The sequence below is a fragment of the Bufo bufo genome, chromosome 1, assembly GCF_905171765.1.
Source record: "Bufo bufo chromosome 1, aBufBuf1.1, whole genome shotgun sequence".
In the NCBI taxonomy this organism is placed as follows: domain Eukaryota; kingdom Metazoa; phylum Chordata; class Amphibia; order Anura; family Bufonidae; genus Bufo; species Bufo bufo.
The window spans coordinates 249,956,436-249,973,412 of record NC_053389.1 but is presented as its reverse complement, the minus strand read 5'-3'; the positions used below and the strand labels follow the sequence as shown (position 1 = coordinate 249,973,412).

General features: G+C 40.0%; 1 protein-coding gene across 2 annotated transcripts in view; it reads right to left on the bottom strand.

The window, feature by feature from the left end:
- Positions 1-4,372: 4,372 nt before the first annotated feature.
- CHRM2 (cholinergic receptor muscarinic 2) overlaps positions 4,373-16,977 on the bottom strand; it is a 224,418-nt gene continuing 211,813 nt past the window's right edge. For both annotated transcript variants that reach the window (XM_040438406.1, XM_040438404.1), the window contains one exon: positions 4,373-7,186. In XM_040438406.1, the coding sequence (XP_040294340.1) occupies positions 5,715-7,133 (1,419 nt within the window). In that variant the 5' untranslated portion in view covers positions 7,134-7,186 and the 3' untranslated portion in view covers positions 4,373-5,714. The remainder of the gene's footprint in view (positions 7,187-16,977) is intronic.

The following is a 16,977-nucleotide window of genomic DNA, read 5'->3' as shown; positions in this document are numbered from 1 at the left end:
AAGGTGATGAAGAGGCATTCCCAAGGGATAGTCCCCCAAGTCCAACTCCCAGGATTATGGTGTGGGGTGGCATAATATATAGTAGCTGGACCCCTTTAGTCTTCATCTCAGGTACATTAACACCTTGGTATTACATTGATTTGGTCATGGAACCAATAGTATGGAGTGTTTTTCAGCAGGACAACACCAGACCGCGTGTTGATCGTCTCAGTGGTGCAATTCACAACCACAAGCAACTTGTACCAGTACACATGGACCAAAGCGAATGTGCACTGCCATGCTGATAAATGACTCTAGCTACACATCCACAAGTCTCTGGCAACCAGCACACACAGCAACAATGGTAAACAGTGAACAGACATGTAACAGATACTATCCTCTATACAGATACAGACAGGGGGGAGATACAAGTCACAGAGGTACAGTTCATACCCACAAGTATCCATTGACAGCACGCACGAAACATGGCAACCAGCATAAAATGGTACACAGTGAACAGACATTGCAATTACTTGTCCTGCCATTAACAGCCAGCCACTGTCGCCTTCATTTTCAGTATTGTCGTGAACGAGAAACCTGAACTATAATCAACTGTAATCATAACATCTTTAGAGGTGAATCTAGGTTCTGTTTGGGACCTGATGACTGTTGGGTTCGAGTACAGAGGCCTTGTGCTAAGCGATTCAGTCCTGCCTTTGCTGTGGAGTGAGAAACTGCCCAACTGCAAATGTGATGATCTGTGGAGCCATCAAATATGACAGTAGGTTTCCCCTAGTAATGATATGAGGGACACTAACAGCTCAGCGATACATGCAGGACAGCCTGTGACCACATATGTTGCCTCTCATGGCAGGGTTTCCAACTGGCATTTTTCAACAGGATAATGATCACCCACACACAGCAGGGGCTTCCCAAGAATGTCTCCGCCATATGCAATAGTATTTATGGGACCAGCAGGGATGCCAGAAACTAGAGGCCCAGCTGCAACATCTATGGAAAAAAGTCACAGGATACCCTATGGAACCTGTATGCCTTTATGCCCAAATATATTTCATCCAGCCTAGAGGCGGGCAACAGGGTGCTAGAGGATAGTAGAGGACATATATATACAGTATAGACCAAAAGTTTGGACACACCTTCTCATTCAAAGAGTTTTCTTTATTTTCATGGCTATGAAAATTGTAGATTCAAACTGAAGGTATCAAAACTATTAATTAAAACATGTGGAATTATATACATAACAAACAAGTGTGAAACAACTGAAAATATGTCATATTCTAGGTTCTTCCAAGTAGCCACCTTTTGCTTTGATGACTGCTTTGCACACTCTTGGCATTCTCTTGATGAGCTTCAAGAGGTAGTCCCCTGAAATGGTTTTCACTTCACAGGTGTGCCCTGTCAGGTTTAATAAGTGGGATTTCTTGCCTTATAAATGGGGTTGGGACCATCAGTTGTGTTGAGGAGAAGTCAGGTGGATACACAGCTGATAGTCCTACTGAATAGACTGTTAGAATTTGTATTATGGCAAGAAAATAGCAGCTAAGTAAAGAAAAACGAGTGGCCATCATTACTTTAAGAAATGAAGGTCAGTCAGTCAGCCGAAAAATTGGGAAAACTTTGAAAGTAAGGGCTATTTGACCATGAAGGAGAGTGATGGGGTGCTGCGCCAGATAACCTGGCCTCCACAGTCACCGGACCTGAACCCAATCGAGATGGTTTGGGGTGAGCAGGACCACAGAGTGAAGGCAAAAGGGCCAACAAGTGCTAAGCATCTCTGGGAACTCCTTCAAGATTGTTGGAAGACCATTTCAGGGGACTACCTCTTGAAGCTCATCAAGAGAATGCCAAGAGTGTGCAAAGCAGTAATCAAAGCAAAAGGTGGCTACTTTGAAGAACCTAGAATATTACATATTTTCAGTTGTTTCACACTTGTTTGTTATGTATATAATTCCACATGTGTTAATTCATAGTTTTGATGCGTTCATAGTCATGAAAATAAAGAAAACTCTTTGAATGAGAAGGTGTGTCCAAACTTTTGGTCTGTACTGTATATATACAGTACAGGGAGTTTATTCTACTCCGCAAAAGGATGAGCGAACATATAGGAGACATACGTAATGGGAGGGACACCTCAGTAGCTAGACATGTTCTTGCTGCACATGGTGGTCGCACGTCAGCTATTAATTTTATTGGTATTGAGCGCATTACAAAACCACAATGGGGGGGAAATTGGGATAGACGCATCCTCCAACAGGAGTGTTGCAACAACTACCTCCAACCTCTGAGAGAGAAAGAAGTACACAACATACAGACTGTTGAGGGCCAGTTTAAATGACTGGTAGAAAGGACAGACAATAAGTTCAATAGCTGTTCTATAGCAACAAGCCTTACTGCTGGAAAAGGTACATTAAGTCAGGTGCCCACTTCACTTTTACTGTGATTTAGCTACCCTTTGGAGGATCTACACCCTGCTGTGGGAACTGTAGAACATATTGTGAATGTGCACCCCTTTTCTTGACTTGGAATGTAATTTGGATCTGATAGAGACTCAGAGTTAGCCAACTTACTGGCCATTTCCCCATATTTAGCCTTGGAAGTATTGTGTATGTACCCTGGAGATTCTGAACTAAATGCTACCAATGTCTTTGTTTATAAACTGCCTCTACTATCTCAGTAAAGAAAACTGGATTTGTTACCCCTACACTGGCCTGGTTATTGTCGTGCACCACCATTGCACACCCTACTTCACGAAGGAGCCCTGTCTTGCCCCTCTAAATCTCACAACATCAGGGACATCCAACTTAGGGAATGCCCAGACGGACAATAAAGGGTGCACCGTCCATTAACTGCAAGGTCCTGTGGTGCACCAGAGTGAGGACAACTACTGTGACCACTTGGACATCTTCCAATTTCCAAGGGAAGTAAGCATCATGTGCCTTTCATCTGCTGCACTAAGTTAACTAGGCCGACCACTGCGTCTACTGTCCTCAACGTTGCCATTTCTTTGTGCTTCATCAAAGTGCTTGAACAGCACACCTTGAAACCCCAGTCTGCTTTGAAATTTTCACCTGGGTGGGATCTTGCTGATACAGTGTAACTACTCTGTGCCTTGTTGCTGTGCTCAGTCTTGCCATGGTTTATGACCTGTGACATAAAACTGTCTTCCACAACCTCACCTTTGTAGCAGTTTGTCTTTTTCTCACCCAGTTTTAAGCCTTCTACACAGCTGTTTCTTTTTTAGTTAAAGGGGTTTTCAGGGATCTTAATATTGATGACTAATCCTCAGGATAGGTCATCAATATCAGATCGGCAGAGGTCTGACACCCGGCACCCCTGCTAATCAGCTGGTTGAAGAGAAGGCTACACTCCGTAATAGCACTGCCTTCTCTTCATTGAATCAACATCGGAGCGGTGAGCAAGTGTAATTTCAAGAAGCCATCCCGTTCACTTCTATGGGACAGCTCGTTCCTATACACTTGAATAGGAAGGAGTTGTCCTATTGAAATTAATGGCACGGCTTGTGATTACACCTGTTTACTGCTGCGATGTCAATGACGAGCAGGTAAATAATGAAGGTAAGGCTGTGCTTGCCTTCTCTTCAACCAGCTGATCGTCAGGTCAGGGGTGTCGGACCCCGCCGATCTGATACTGAGCTTTGTAGCATGTGTATAGCTTTGTCCTCATTGAACATTTTCTGTAGAAGTGAGCCAGGTTGTTATGCCATATTGATAAGAATGACGGCACATTCTGAATTGTCTTTTATATTTATGATCTTGTCAAATGCAAGCTTTACACAGTTCAACATTTTGTAATAATTTTCAGTAGTACATACATGGGAAAAAAAATTCAAAAAGACAAATAGTCATATTGCTTAGAGATTTTACATTACTTGAACCTGTAGAATATTACAAGGATTTTCCCACCATCACCATCTTATAACACATCTTACAATTATACAATAAAAGATTGTAATTCATATTGATAACATTTTGGGTTACATTGAAGTTTAACACTGTTGACTTTGTGTTTGTTGTTGCCTAGCAACCACGAAGGCTAACGGGTAAAAATTCTTTACAAGTGGCTTTGCAGAAAGGGGCATTAGCCATTGCAGAGGTATTATCCATAGCAAGTGATCACTGATCAGTATTCAAAGCAACCAATCAACAAGGATGGGACACCATACATTGCAGAGAATGTGTCCACACATTTTTATTAAAAAAGTTGTCCAGGATTAGGAAAAAGCATAGCTGCTTTCTTCCAAAATCAATGCCACAACTCTCCATTGATTGTGTCTGGTATTGCAGCTTAGCTCCACTGAAGTGAGTGGGACTGAGCTGCAATACAGTACATGTGGGCAGTTTTTGAAAGAAAGTAGCCATTTTTTTTAAAAATCCTGTACAACCCCTTTAATTCCAAGTAATACATTTATCTGATGGCTTTGCATGTTACTTTTGATATTTATTATAATATTCTAATTGTTTACGGTGTGTATACATGAACCTACGATAATGAGCACCATTTTTATTATATATTTCTAAAATGGCTCTCATCCAAAATTACCCTTTTCATTAATGTGTCCTGATGACCCTTAAAAGTACATATCTGCCTGTACTGTATACAGTTGGTGGGTACCTTTAAAGGTTAATGCACTTAAATGTGGGAAATATTAGAAATGATCATGAGGTGAACAAAAAAGGCAATTAGTCTTTGACTTGATTATTATTAGTTGTAATAATATAGACAATCAGAATAGCTATGCACATTTTGAAAATAAAAATACATTTTTTAAAAATTTTTACACGCAGTACTTGCCCTGTAGTTGATATGCCCATGCTTATATGGATATCAGGTATGTAAGAATCTCCAGAAACCATTTTGGTAGCATCAGGACTTGTACAATGACCGTTCAGTAAATGTGGACTGACTAAGTCATTTCACATTGGAATATATAATTTTTTTAGAATGAAGAATGGACTATGGAACTTGCGTAGACCAGTCGTTGCTGAACATCATCTCCTGGTTGAATGAATATGAATATCAGCAGCAACTCGAGTACGAAAGGATGCTTATCTGTGCCATGAACACAAAACATCTTATATATATTATTTGCTTGGCTAGTTATTTTCAGGAAGCTCTAACATAGACCCCAAAGGGCAAAAACTTGAGAAACATTTTTTGATACAGTCACTAAAGACACAGAGGCACAGAAGAGCCAGTTTTAACGCTAGGATAAAGGTGAGAACTCTGTATAGAACTTGATGTATCTTAGTATTTCCAATGTCTTAGATGTTCATACCACAAAAAGGTCAAAGTTTTTGTGTTTTTTTTTAATCCCAAAGCCTTATAAAGTGATTTTCATTTGATCAGTCTGATATGGTCAGATCTCAAACTTACATCTGTAGAATAAGTCTCCTACAGATTTCAAAACACTTAAAAATATGTATGTTAATAATACAGATGTGGAAAATAAGTGGACCTCAAAAGCCCTTTGAAGTGTTTTCTCTTATTCTTTTTTAATCAAAGAGCAGCCCAGTTCACCTACGTAAATCCTACTCAGTCCAATAATGAATATATAAGTGCAGTGGGTGGACATCATCCACAGGTCTGTGCCAGAATAGGAATCCTAGATTGCACATTCCATAATTGAGTGTAAAGTGCTATGGCATAAAATTTCAATGACAGCTCCACCTTTACTTTTTTTCTTTTTTCTTCTTTTACCTTGCTGAGCCAATGTTTTTGTACTGACACATTAGGAGGTGTTTGAAAGTTTTCTTAAAAGTGGTATTGCAGAGAGCATAACAAGCAGGGTTGATGGTACTGTTGATATAGCAAAGCCAATAACCAATTGTCCATACTGTGTTGGGCACACATACGTCACAAAAAGTGTTGATTAAAACCATGACATTATAAGGTGTCCAGGTTATAATGAAAGCTAGGAGTATAGCCAAGATAGTTCTTGTCACTTTCTTTTCTCTGGAGGGTGGAATTTTCTTTTTGGCTGGTTGTTTTGTCATCTTTACAATTTTCCTTGCCACAATGTTCTGCTTATCTTCTCCATTACGACCATTTGTCCCAGCGACAATCTCTATGGTGGTGCCACTTGTAGACCCACAATCACCCTTTTGGGATTTAGTAACAATTCTTATACATGCCAGCTTGGAGTTCACAACTTTTGGAATGGTTTGAGATCCTGAAGCTTGAGGACCATCTTTGGCACTTCCATCTTCCTTTGCATTTGAACCTACCACGCTTACAGATGTGGAGTCGTTGGAGATCTCTTTTTCCTCTCCTTCTGTTTGGACACAGTTTTCAGTAACAGAATTTCTGGAAGCTTTTCCATTCTGGATTTTGCTGTGCTCTAAGCCATCTTCAATGGCCGATAGGTTGTTATTGTTTGGTTTAACTATTTTTCCTTGGACGTTGCTTGGAGATATGGGATCTTGATTGGTGGTTGGTTCCTTCTTGTCTTTCTTTATTCTACTCTTACTAGCACGAGATATTTGCCAATATAATATGGTCATAATAATGACAGGCAAGTAGAATGCAGCAATAGCAGTGCCAAATGTGACTGCAGCATTGGAGAAGAACTGAATGTAGCATTCTCCTTCTTTAACCGTTCGCCCACCGACAATGAATTGCCAAAAAAGTATAGCTGGTGCCCATAGGATAAATGACAGCACCCAAGCTGCAGCAATCATCATGCCAGCCATTTTTGTGGTTCTTCTCACTGGATAGGTCAGTGGTTTAGTTACGCAAAAATATCTGTCAAAGCTGATGATGAGGAGATTCATGACTGAGGCATTGCTGACAACATAGTCTAGAGCCAGATACAAGTCACAAACTACAGGCCCTAATGGCCAGTAACCAATCACAGTGTACAAAGTATATAGGTTCATGGAGAATACCCCAATAATTAAATCAGCACAGGCCAAGCTGAACAGAAAATAATTGTTGACAGTTTGTAGATGCCGATTCACTTTTATAGAGACCATTACCAGGATATTTCCAATAATGGTCACAAGGCTAAGGGATCCAGCTACAATGACAATGAACACAACCTCCACAGTCTTGTAAGGACTCCCCATCATGGTCCTGTCGTCTGCTGACACATTAGCGAAACTAGTGTTATTCATGGCTGCTTCTCAGGTCAACTAGTGGTTGACTATTTCCTAGTTACCATTTAAACCTGTGGACAAGAAAAGAATACATTACACAAGAGCAACAAGCAGAGATATATCACAAATTCATCTTAAATAGTCAGTCTCCAGGTAAACTATATAAAGAATGTGGCAGTATTTAGAGTAGTGTTTTAATATAACCTCTTAACATCAATAATCAAAAATGGTTAAAGGGTTAATAAATATTTAATTTTAATTTAGTCCTTCTCCTTTATGTGCCAAGACCAAATCTGTATCAGAGGAGACATTTGAAATTCGCTCTTGTCACTCTTGGCTTTAATTGACCAGATACGAATCTCAGAATACCTACAGGTGATCCTAGAAATGCCCATTTGTGGGCTCAATTCAATAATATTCACCCCCTTTAAGGACAGTGCTGCAGTAGGCTCGATCTCAGAGAACAGGATAGAGGACAGAGTGGTCTGGCACATAGAAGAGTTGTGGACTGCGTGGTCTAGCACATAGAACATATGTGGATAGAGCAATATGGTGCCAAAAGACCTGTAGAGAGTAGTTTGGTAGAGGTCAGGTACATGGGATACTTGGATAAGGAGGGGTCTGGCATATAGGACATTTGGAGACGTATTAGGTAATACAACAGTTGGAAAAGGAGTAGTCTGGTGAAAGTTTTTAAACCCTTCAGAATTTTCTATATTTCTGAATAAATTTGACTTAAAACTACATCAGATTTTCATAAAAGTAGATAAAGATAACCAGATCAAAAAAATGATCACATGTCTGTGAGAGGCAAAACTATATGAACCTTTGCGTTCAATATGTCATGTGACCCCCCGTGTGCAGCAATAACTGCAATTAAACATTTCTGGTAATTGTTGATAAGTCCTGCACATCGGCTTGGAGGACTTTTATCCCATTATTCCGTACAAAACATCTTTAACTCTCTAATGTTGGTAGGTTTCCTCCCATGAATTGTTTGCTTGAGGTCCTTCCACAACATTTTTATTGGAATAAGTTCAGGAATTTGACTTGGCCATTCTGAAACTTTATTTTTGTTTAACCATTTATCGGTAGAACGACTTGTGTGCGTAGGGTTGCATGGCCAGTTACTATATCACAAAACGGCAGCAAATGCAGTAAATCTAAGTGCAGTTTTAAATGCCTTTTTAAATGCAATTTTGGCTGTGTAGTTAAAACAGCTGCCAGAAAAATAGAAACTTAGGAGTAGATTTATCAAACTGGTGTAAAGTAGAACTGGACTAGTTTCCCAAAGGAACCAATCAGATCCCACCTTTCATTTTCCAAAGAAGCTGTGAAAAATGAAAGGTGGAATCTGATTGGTTGCTATGGGCAACTAAGCCAGTTCTACTTTACACCAGTTTGATAAATCTCCCCCTTAATGCATAAGTCCAAAGGCATCTCCAGCAATGAATGGTGCATTGGATGATTGGAAAGATCACAGCATGAACCATCTGACTCTGATTTTCCCTCAAGATTTATTCACTCAAGTGTGTGGATCTGCAAGGAAAACAGACAGGACACAGACAACATCTGTTAGTGGTCATTATAAAAATGCATCTATGTTCACAGGCTGGAACACAAACTAGTTTAAGATCACTTATTTGAATAGACCCTAATTCTCTCTGTATGCTCTTGCTCTTACCCTCTGGCCGCTGTGTTTTTTTCTCTTTGAGTTATACTGAGGACCTTTACTACTTTCATATCCGTATGTACATTATGGAATGGTCTGCAGTGTTACAAGCAGAGAAATCATCTCTGCTAGTTGGCAATGTACAGTACATGGGTCCTATATTGGCTTCACCTTTCTCCTTATCTGACTGCTGTGATGTCTCCTTATCACTTACTGTTGTTAGCTACAGCACCAAGTCAGGGGATTCAACCCTTAAACTGCATTCCTGAAGAGATTACTGTTGCATCTGTTACATTAGCTGTAGCTGTAGTAAGCATTGTAAGAATTATATCTCCTGACTTGTAGATACAATAAACAAAAGTTACTGACAAGGAGATATGTGAAGCAACACTAAGGTGAAAGAATCAATATAAATGTTTTCTCTACGAAGTGCCGCCTCCCTCCTTTAGGTGTCTTGTCGTAAATATGGTCCTGGATACTACCACCACTGCCTTTCACAGGTAAAGGTTTTTATGCTGTAATGCAGTGTTTTCCTTTCTCAAAACATAACATTTATTATTTAAAGTATACCTAAACCTTCATATAAACTTATAAAAACCTATTCTAAATGTGATGGAAACTTGCAAAATCACGTACTAATGTGGTATGCAGGCTTTTAGCAAAGCAGAATGAGCGCAAGCAGGAGTTCAAATAGCACATCATTCCTCCTGCCTGTGTCTACTCTGCTAGCGCATTTACAGGTTCTTTAAAAAAAAAAATAGCATATTGTGATAAAGTTCATTATTTTCTGTAATGAACTGATAAACATTAGACTTTCATATATTTTAGATTGATTACACACAACTGAAGTAGTTCAAGCCTTTTCTTGTTTTAATATTGATGATTTTGGCATACAGCTCATGAAAACCCAAAATTCCTATCTCAAAAAATTAGCATATTTCATCCGACCAATAAAAGAAAAGTGTTTTTAATACAAAAAAAGTCAACCTTCAAATAATTAAGTTCAGTTATGCACTCAATACTTGGTCAGGAATCCTTTTGCAGAAATGACTGCTTCAATGCGGCGTGGCATGGAGGCAATCAGCCTGTGGCACTGCTGAGGTGTTATGGAGGCCCAGGATGCTTCGATAGCGGCCTTAAGCTCATCCAGAGTGTTGGGTCTTGCGTCTCTCAACTTTCTCATCCCAATATCCCACAGATTCTCTATGAGGTTCAGGTCAGGAGAGTTGGCAGGCCAATTGAGCACAGTAATAGCATGGTCAGTAAACCATTTACCTGTGGTTTTGGCACTGTGAGCAGGTGCCAGGTCGTGCTGAAAAATGAAATCTTCATCTCCATAAAGCTTTTCAGCAGATGGAAGCATGAAGTGCTCCAAAATCTCCTGATAGCTAGCTGCATTGACCCTGCCCTTGATAAAACACAGTGGACCAACACCAGCAGCTGACATGGCACCCCAGACCATCACTGACTGTGGGTACTTGACACTGGACTTCAGGCATTTTGGCATTTCCCTCTCCCCAGTCTTCCTCCAGACTCTGGCACCTTGATTTCCGAATGACATGCAAAATTAGCTTTCATCCGAAAAAAGTACTTTGGACCACTAAGCAACAGTCCAGTGCTGCTTCTCTGTAGCCCAGGTCAGGCGCTTCTGCCGCTGTTTCGGGTTCAAAAGTGGCTTGGCCTGGGGAATGCGGCACCTGTAGCCCATTCCCTGCACACGCCTGTACACGGTGGTTCTGGATGTTTCTACTCCAGACTCAGTCCACTGCTTCCGCAGGTCCCCCAAGGTCTGGAATCGGTCCTTCTCCACAATCTTCCTCAGGGTCCGGTCACCTCTTCTCGTTGTGCAGAGTTTTCTGCCACACTTTTTCCTTCCCACAGACTTCCCACTGAGGTGCCTTGATACAGCACTCTGGGAACAGCCTATTCGTTCATAAATTTCTTTCTGTGTCTTACCCTCTTGCTTGAGGGTGTCAATGATGGCCTTCTGGACAGCAGTCAGGTCGGCAGTCTTACCCATGATTGCGGTTTTGAGTAATGAACTAGGTTGGGAGTTTTTAAAAGCCTCAGGAATCTTTTGCAGGTGTTTAGAGTTAATTAGTTGATTCAGATGATTAGGTTAATAGCTCGTTTAGAGAACCTTTTCATGATATGCTAATTTTTTGAGATAGGAATTTTGGGTTTTCATGAGCTGTATGCCAAAATCATCAATATTAAAACAAGAAAAGGCTTGAACTACTTCAGTTGTGTATAATGAATCTAAAATATATGAAAGTCTAATGTTTATCAGTACATTACAGAAAATAATGAACTTTATCACAATATGCAATTTTTTTTAAAAGAACCTGTATACCAGGTTTTTGCAGAGCGGGGCTGGGACAGGTAGGAACAGGGATGTGTGTTTCTGCCTCTACAGCACTCATATTCCCATACATCCCTGAGATGTCAGCTCTGTATGAGTGTATGAATTCTAAAGTATGATCTGAACTTCAGGTACTTTTTTTTGCTAAGAAAAGTGCAAAATCTTTAGAGATGGTTTTGGAAACTTTTCCAGCCCATATGAGCATCAACAACTTTTCTTTTGAGGTCCTCATAAATCTCCTTTGTATGTACCATGATACACTTACACAAACATGTATTGTGAATAGTGAATTCACTTACACAAACATGTATTGTGAATAGTGAATTCGCAATATTTCACTAATATTTCGCTAAATATTTGTGATATATTTGCTAATTCAAGACTTCGTTATATTCGTACAATGCTATTCTATTGCGAAAAATCGTCATTGAAATATTCGTGTGCGCATGCGCATTTTTCGCATAAGATAAACTATATTAAATAATGAAGAATATTCTAATTCAATACTGACTAAGATATTTTAGCCTTCTCACATTGGCCCACAAGTAATGGTCCATTACCGGCCTGCTTTTTGCTTGCGGGCCAATGTGAGAAGGCTAAAATAATGAAAATATTCTTTAATATAGTTTATCTTATGGGTTGGCTTGGTAGAATTGTCGAATATGTAGACTATAGGGCAATTACATTTACTATTACTAATGGGTTCAGATAAAAAAAAAATACGAATATTTGTTTTAACGAATATATATCAATATATTCTAAATATTTACGAATTATCGAAGTGCTGATATTCTCAAGAAAAATTTGCTATTCGAATATTTGCGCTCAACACAAATTGTGAAGATTAAACTTTGATAGATCCCTGTTTTTTAAATAAAACAAGCCACCCAGTCATCCCACTGATTTAAAACACCTGACTATAATTCCACCTTCAAGTTATGTGCTAATCCTAAAGGTTCACATACTTTTGCCACTCACAGATGCGATATTGGATCATTTTAGGTCAGATTTATGCAGAAATATATAAAATTCTGAAGGGTTCACAAACTTTCAAGCCCCAAGGTATATACTGTAAGATACTTGGAAAGGGAGTAATATGGCATACAGGACAGTTGGAGTGGTCTGTTATATAAGATAGTTAAAGGAGTGGCTTAGGATGTTGACAGTTGGAGTATGAGTGATTAAGTATAATATAGATAACAAGGGAGTGTTCTGACATAAACAGGTAGGACTGTTAGATAAAGAGCGGTCTGGGATGTACTGTAGAATGGTATAAGAAAAAATAGGTTTGGCATATACTGTAGCACAGTTGGAGAAGAGGTGGTCTGGCATATACTGTAGGATAATTTGAGAGAAGTGGTCTGGCATCTAGGGCAGTGGAAGGAGTGGTCTGGCATATAGTGCAGTGGAAGGAGTGGTCAGATCGGTATATACTGTAGAAAAGTGTGAGAAAATGTGGTCTGGCATACAACACAGTGATAAAAGGAGTAGTCTTATAGAAGTTGTCTGGCATAGTGGATAACTGAAGGATGGTTAGTCATAAAGGATAGTTGAAGTTCAGTTGTCTGGATATATATTACTAGAGATGAGCAAAGTTTTAAAAAATTCAATTTGGATGCTTCGCCGATTTTTTTCAGGAAATTTGCTTCATCATTAATTTGTCACGAAGTGTGTTAAATCCATTATATCCAGGTTTACAGGGAGAGTATAACTCAGTGAACATCATTGTGCATTGCAGCAACGTGCAAAGCTAGTCCTTTCTTGTATTGAAACAGTTACTGTGACAGGCAGGTGGACACCCCAATAACAGTAGAATTAGGGTACTTTTACACTTGCGTTAAACTTTTCCGGTATTGAGTTCCGTCCTAGGGGCTCAATACCGGAAAAAAATGATCAGTATTATACTAATGCATTCTGAATGGAGAGCAATCCATTCAGTATGCATTAGGATGTCTTCAGTTCAGTCACTGTACGGTTTTTGGATGGAGAAAATACCGCAGCATGCTGCGATATTTTCTCAGTCCAAAATTCTGGAGTGTTCCGGAAAAACGGATCCGGTTTTGCAGTCTGCGCATGCGCAGACCTTTAAAAATTTGAAAAATACCGGATGTGTTTTTCTGGATGACAACCGGAGAGACGGATCCGGTATTGCAATGCATTTGTGAGACGGATCCGCATCCAGATCCGTCTACAAATGGTATCCATTTGCATACAGATTGCCGGACTCTGTTCAATTAGATAGCTCTGTGCCCTATACAGATATTGATGAAAACTGCACTGTCACCTATGGATCCCTTCAAATAAAAGCTTTTAGCAACACTGTTCCTAGACCTTGTCACAATTCTTCCTATGCTCAGCACACAATGAAATGGCGGAGACCATGCAGGATGGGGCTTTTAAAGGGCTGTGACATCACAGGGGCTGGCTACTTGCTACTGATTGGCTGTCTGCATGGAATTATGGGTGATCTCATGCTCCCGGGCTTCTTACTTTCACTTTATAATACATGTAGACACCATTTTAGGAATAAAAACAATTCGTTACCACGAAGCACGAGGAAATTTGGATTAGTTGTGAATCAAAATTTTCCTAAACTTTGGATTGAATTCCACTTTGCTCAACACTATATATTACATTTAGAGATGGAGTTATCTAACATATAGAACAGTTGAAGAAGTAGTGATTTGATATAAAAGACAGATGAAGGAGCAGTCTGATGTATAGGATACTAGAAAGATTGTTCGGACATATAGGACAGTTGGAGAATGAGTGGTTCGTTATACATGATAGTTTGCAAAGGAATGGTCAGGCACACCCATTTTAAGGAGGAGATACTTCTCTGAACTATTAATGTGCAGGAAATACTGTAGATGCCAACCTTGTTTATTACATTAAAGGGATTGTCCGAGATTTTGATATTAACGGGCAATCCTCAGGATTGTCCATCAATATCTGATTGGTGGGGGTCAGACTACTAGCACTCATGCCAATCAGCCAGTGATGTCACTTTAATTAATTAATTGGTCACATGTCCTATGCACAGCTCAGTCCCATTCAAGTGAATTGGGTGGGGCTGCAATACCAAGCAAAGCTGCTATCCAATGGAAGGCCCTGTGCTTGGTATGATATGAGGCCCTGATTGGCAGGGTTACTGGTATTTAGGCACAGTTGCTGAAGAATTGGCCTGGCATATAAGATTGTTGCAGATGGAGTAATATGGTATATAGGAAATTTGGGAAAGGCGTTATCTGGCATATAGGGCAGTTGGAGAAGAAGTGGTTTGATATATAGCACCATTGGAAAAGGAGTGGTCTGTCATATTGGACAGATGGAGAAGGAATAGTCTATGGATAAGTTGGAGAAAGAGTGATCTGGAATATGAAATTGTGGGTAAAGATGTGGTGGGGGAAATAAGGTAGTTGGGGACAGAGTAATCTGGGATTTAGGATGATAGGAGAAGGAGTGGTCTGGTATATAGTACATCTTGATAAGAGGTGATCTTAACATTTGAGAACAAGTGTTCTGGCATATTGAAGACACTTGGACGTTTGAGGAGTGGTCAGTCATAGCACATTTGGAGAACAAGTGGTCTGGTTTATAGAAAAAGGAGTAGTCTGGCATATATAGCAGTTTGATGAATGGTCATATAGCACAGGTGGAGAATATGGAGTCTGCATATAGTAGAGGAGGAGAATGAATGGTTTGGTACAGGTATATAGGACAGATGGAAAAGATAGGTCTGGCATACAGAGCAGTTGGAGTAGTCTGTTATATAGGACAGTTGGAGAACAGTGGTGTGGCATACCGGATACAAAGGAATGGTCTTGCATACAAAATGCAAGAGTAGTTTTGCATATATAACAGTGAGATAAAACTAGTCTGGCATATAGGAAAGTTGTAGAAGAAGTAATCTGGCATATAAGACATTTGTAAAAACACATTTAGAGTAGGTGTTTGAGATACAGAACATTTGGAGATAATGTAGTCTGGGTTATAGATCAGCATGAGGTGTGGTCTGTCATATAGCACAGTTGAGGAACAAGTGGTCTGGTGCACATTATAGAAGGAGTAGTCTGGCATACAGTATAGTTGGAGGAAGACTAGTTGGGCATATACAGTAGAATGGTTGGAAAAGAAGTAGTCTGGCTAATAAGAGCTCTTGGAGAAAAAGAGATCTGTCATATAGGCTAGATGAAGAAGGAGTGGTTAGTCATATAGGACAGTTAGGTAAAGGTGGGATAATGGGCTGTTGGTGAAGGAATAGTCTGTTATATGTATAAGATAGTTGGCATATATAAACAGGCTCAGACTGGCTCACAGGGAAACAGGTGAATCCCCCGGTGGGCCCTGAGCAAGGTGGACTCTTAGTCCCCCACCCCCTGGCACATGGTACAGTAGACTGACTGCACTATATATATATATATATATATATATATATACGGATACCAGCCTATGATTGTATAAAAACTGTGTATATTATTTAACAACCCATCCACTTTATTATACACAAATCGGGTGGTGGAGATGACTTCTAGGTAAGAGGCAGGCTAGCCAGTATCCTCTTTACCCTGGGACCTGACCTCTCAAAGTCACTGCAGGGACCCCCATAATCCATCATCTTTTAGAGTCTTGCTGCTGCCACGGTATGAGCAAATACATTTTACTGGCACCCCAGTCCGACACTGTATATAAGGCAGTTGGAGAAGTAGTGCAATTGAAGAAGAGGTTTATCTAAGAACATAAGTTACATAAAAATGCCCTGGGACTGGCTTTCTGCTTACCGTATATGTTATTCTCAAACATCCATATTGGCTGCCTGCCTGGAAAGACACAAAGATGATAAAGCTACGGCGATACCCTACACGCTGAGGTCAGGTAGTCACAATGCTGGTAGACACAACGACTCTGAGTGCAACACATTTGCTCCGTATCCTTAGACCATAGCATTTACTGTTCTTAACACCTATGTGTGCCTGCCTCAGTAAAAACGCATTGTTTAGTCTGCGCACAAGAGATATTTACCATAAACCGACTGCTAAGGAAGAAAATTGAGCAACCTGCAGGCATCGCACATTACCCACGTAACAAATGGTAATTGCACAGGGCAAAACCATTGCCTTATTTGCACTGAGCTGAAGGTTGCAATGTGATTGTTTTCTCAGGATTTTGACGGCTAAGTACTCATTTAAAAGGAAAACAAAAAGTTCTTGTACACATAAAATTGGTCAAGAATATCCTTGCCCATTATATCAAATGACAGAACAGCCGAGTGAAAGCAAGCGGAAAATAATAAGGAAAGTGCAGACACAAAGGAAAGGATCGCAGCTTGTAGATTGGTGTCATTTTTTCTCTTCTTTATGTTAAATTGCAGTCTAAAAAGAGCTCTCTGATCAGTACAGGATGTAAGTACACATCATATTCCTCCCATATCGGGGCATTGCTAGCAACTGCCACCAGGATCATGTGTCCCCGGTCTTTGGCTTGGTGCCCTGGATCTCCTGGCACCATCGATCATCTTGAAAAGTGAGTAATTTAAGAGAGTATATATTAGAAAGCTGAAAACATCAATTTATGTGGTAGTCCATTCATAGCCTATGCTTAAAAGAAGCCATTAATGTTTGTCGACCGCAGAATGACAGACTGATCTGGTCGTGATGTTAGTAAGGGTAGGTTTACATCTGTGGCAGATTAACTCTGGCAGAGGAATACGCTACCAGAGTTACCTGCTGTAGAAGTGAACCTACCCTAAAGGACGTATGCCAATGGCTAATGGCAGACTATGCAGACCAGAAATGACCTAACAAGAGACGCAGGTACATTTTGAGCTA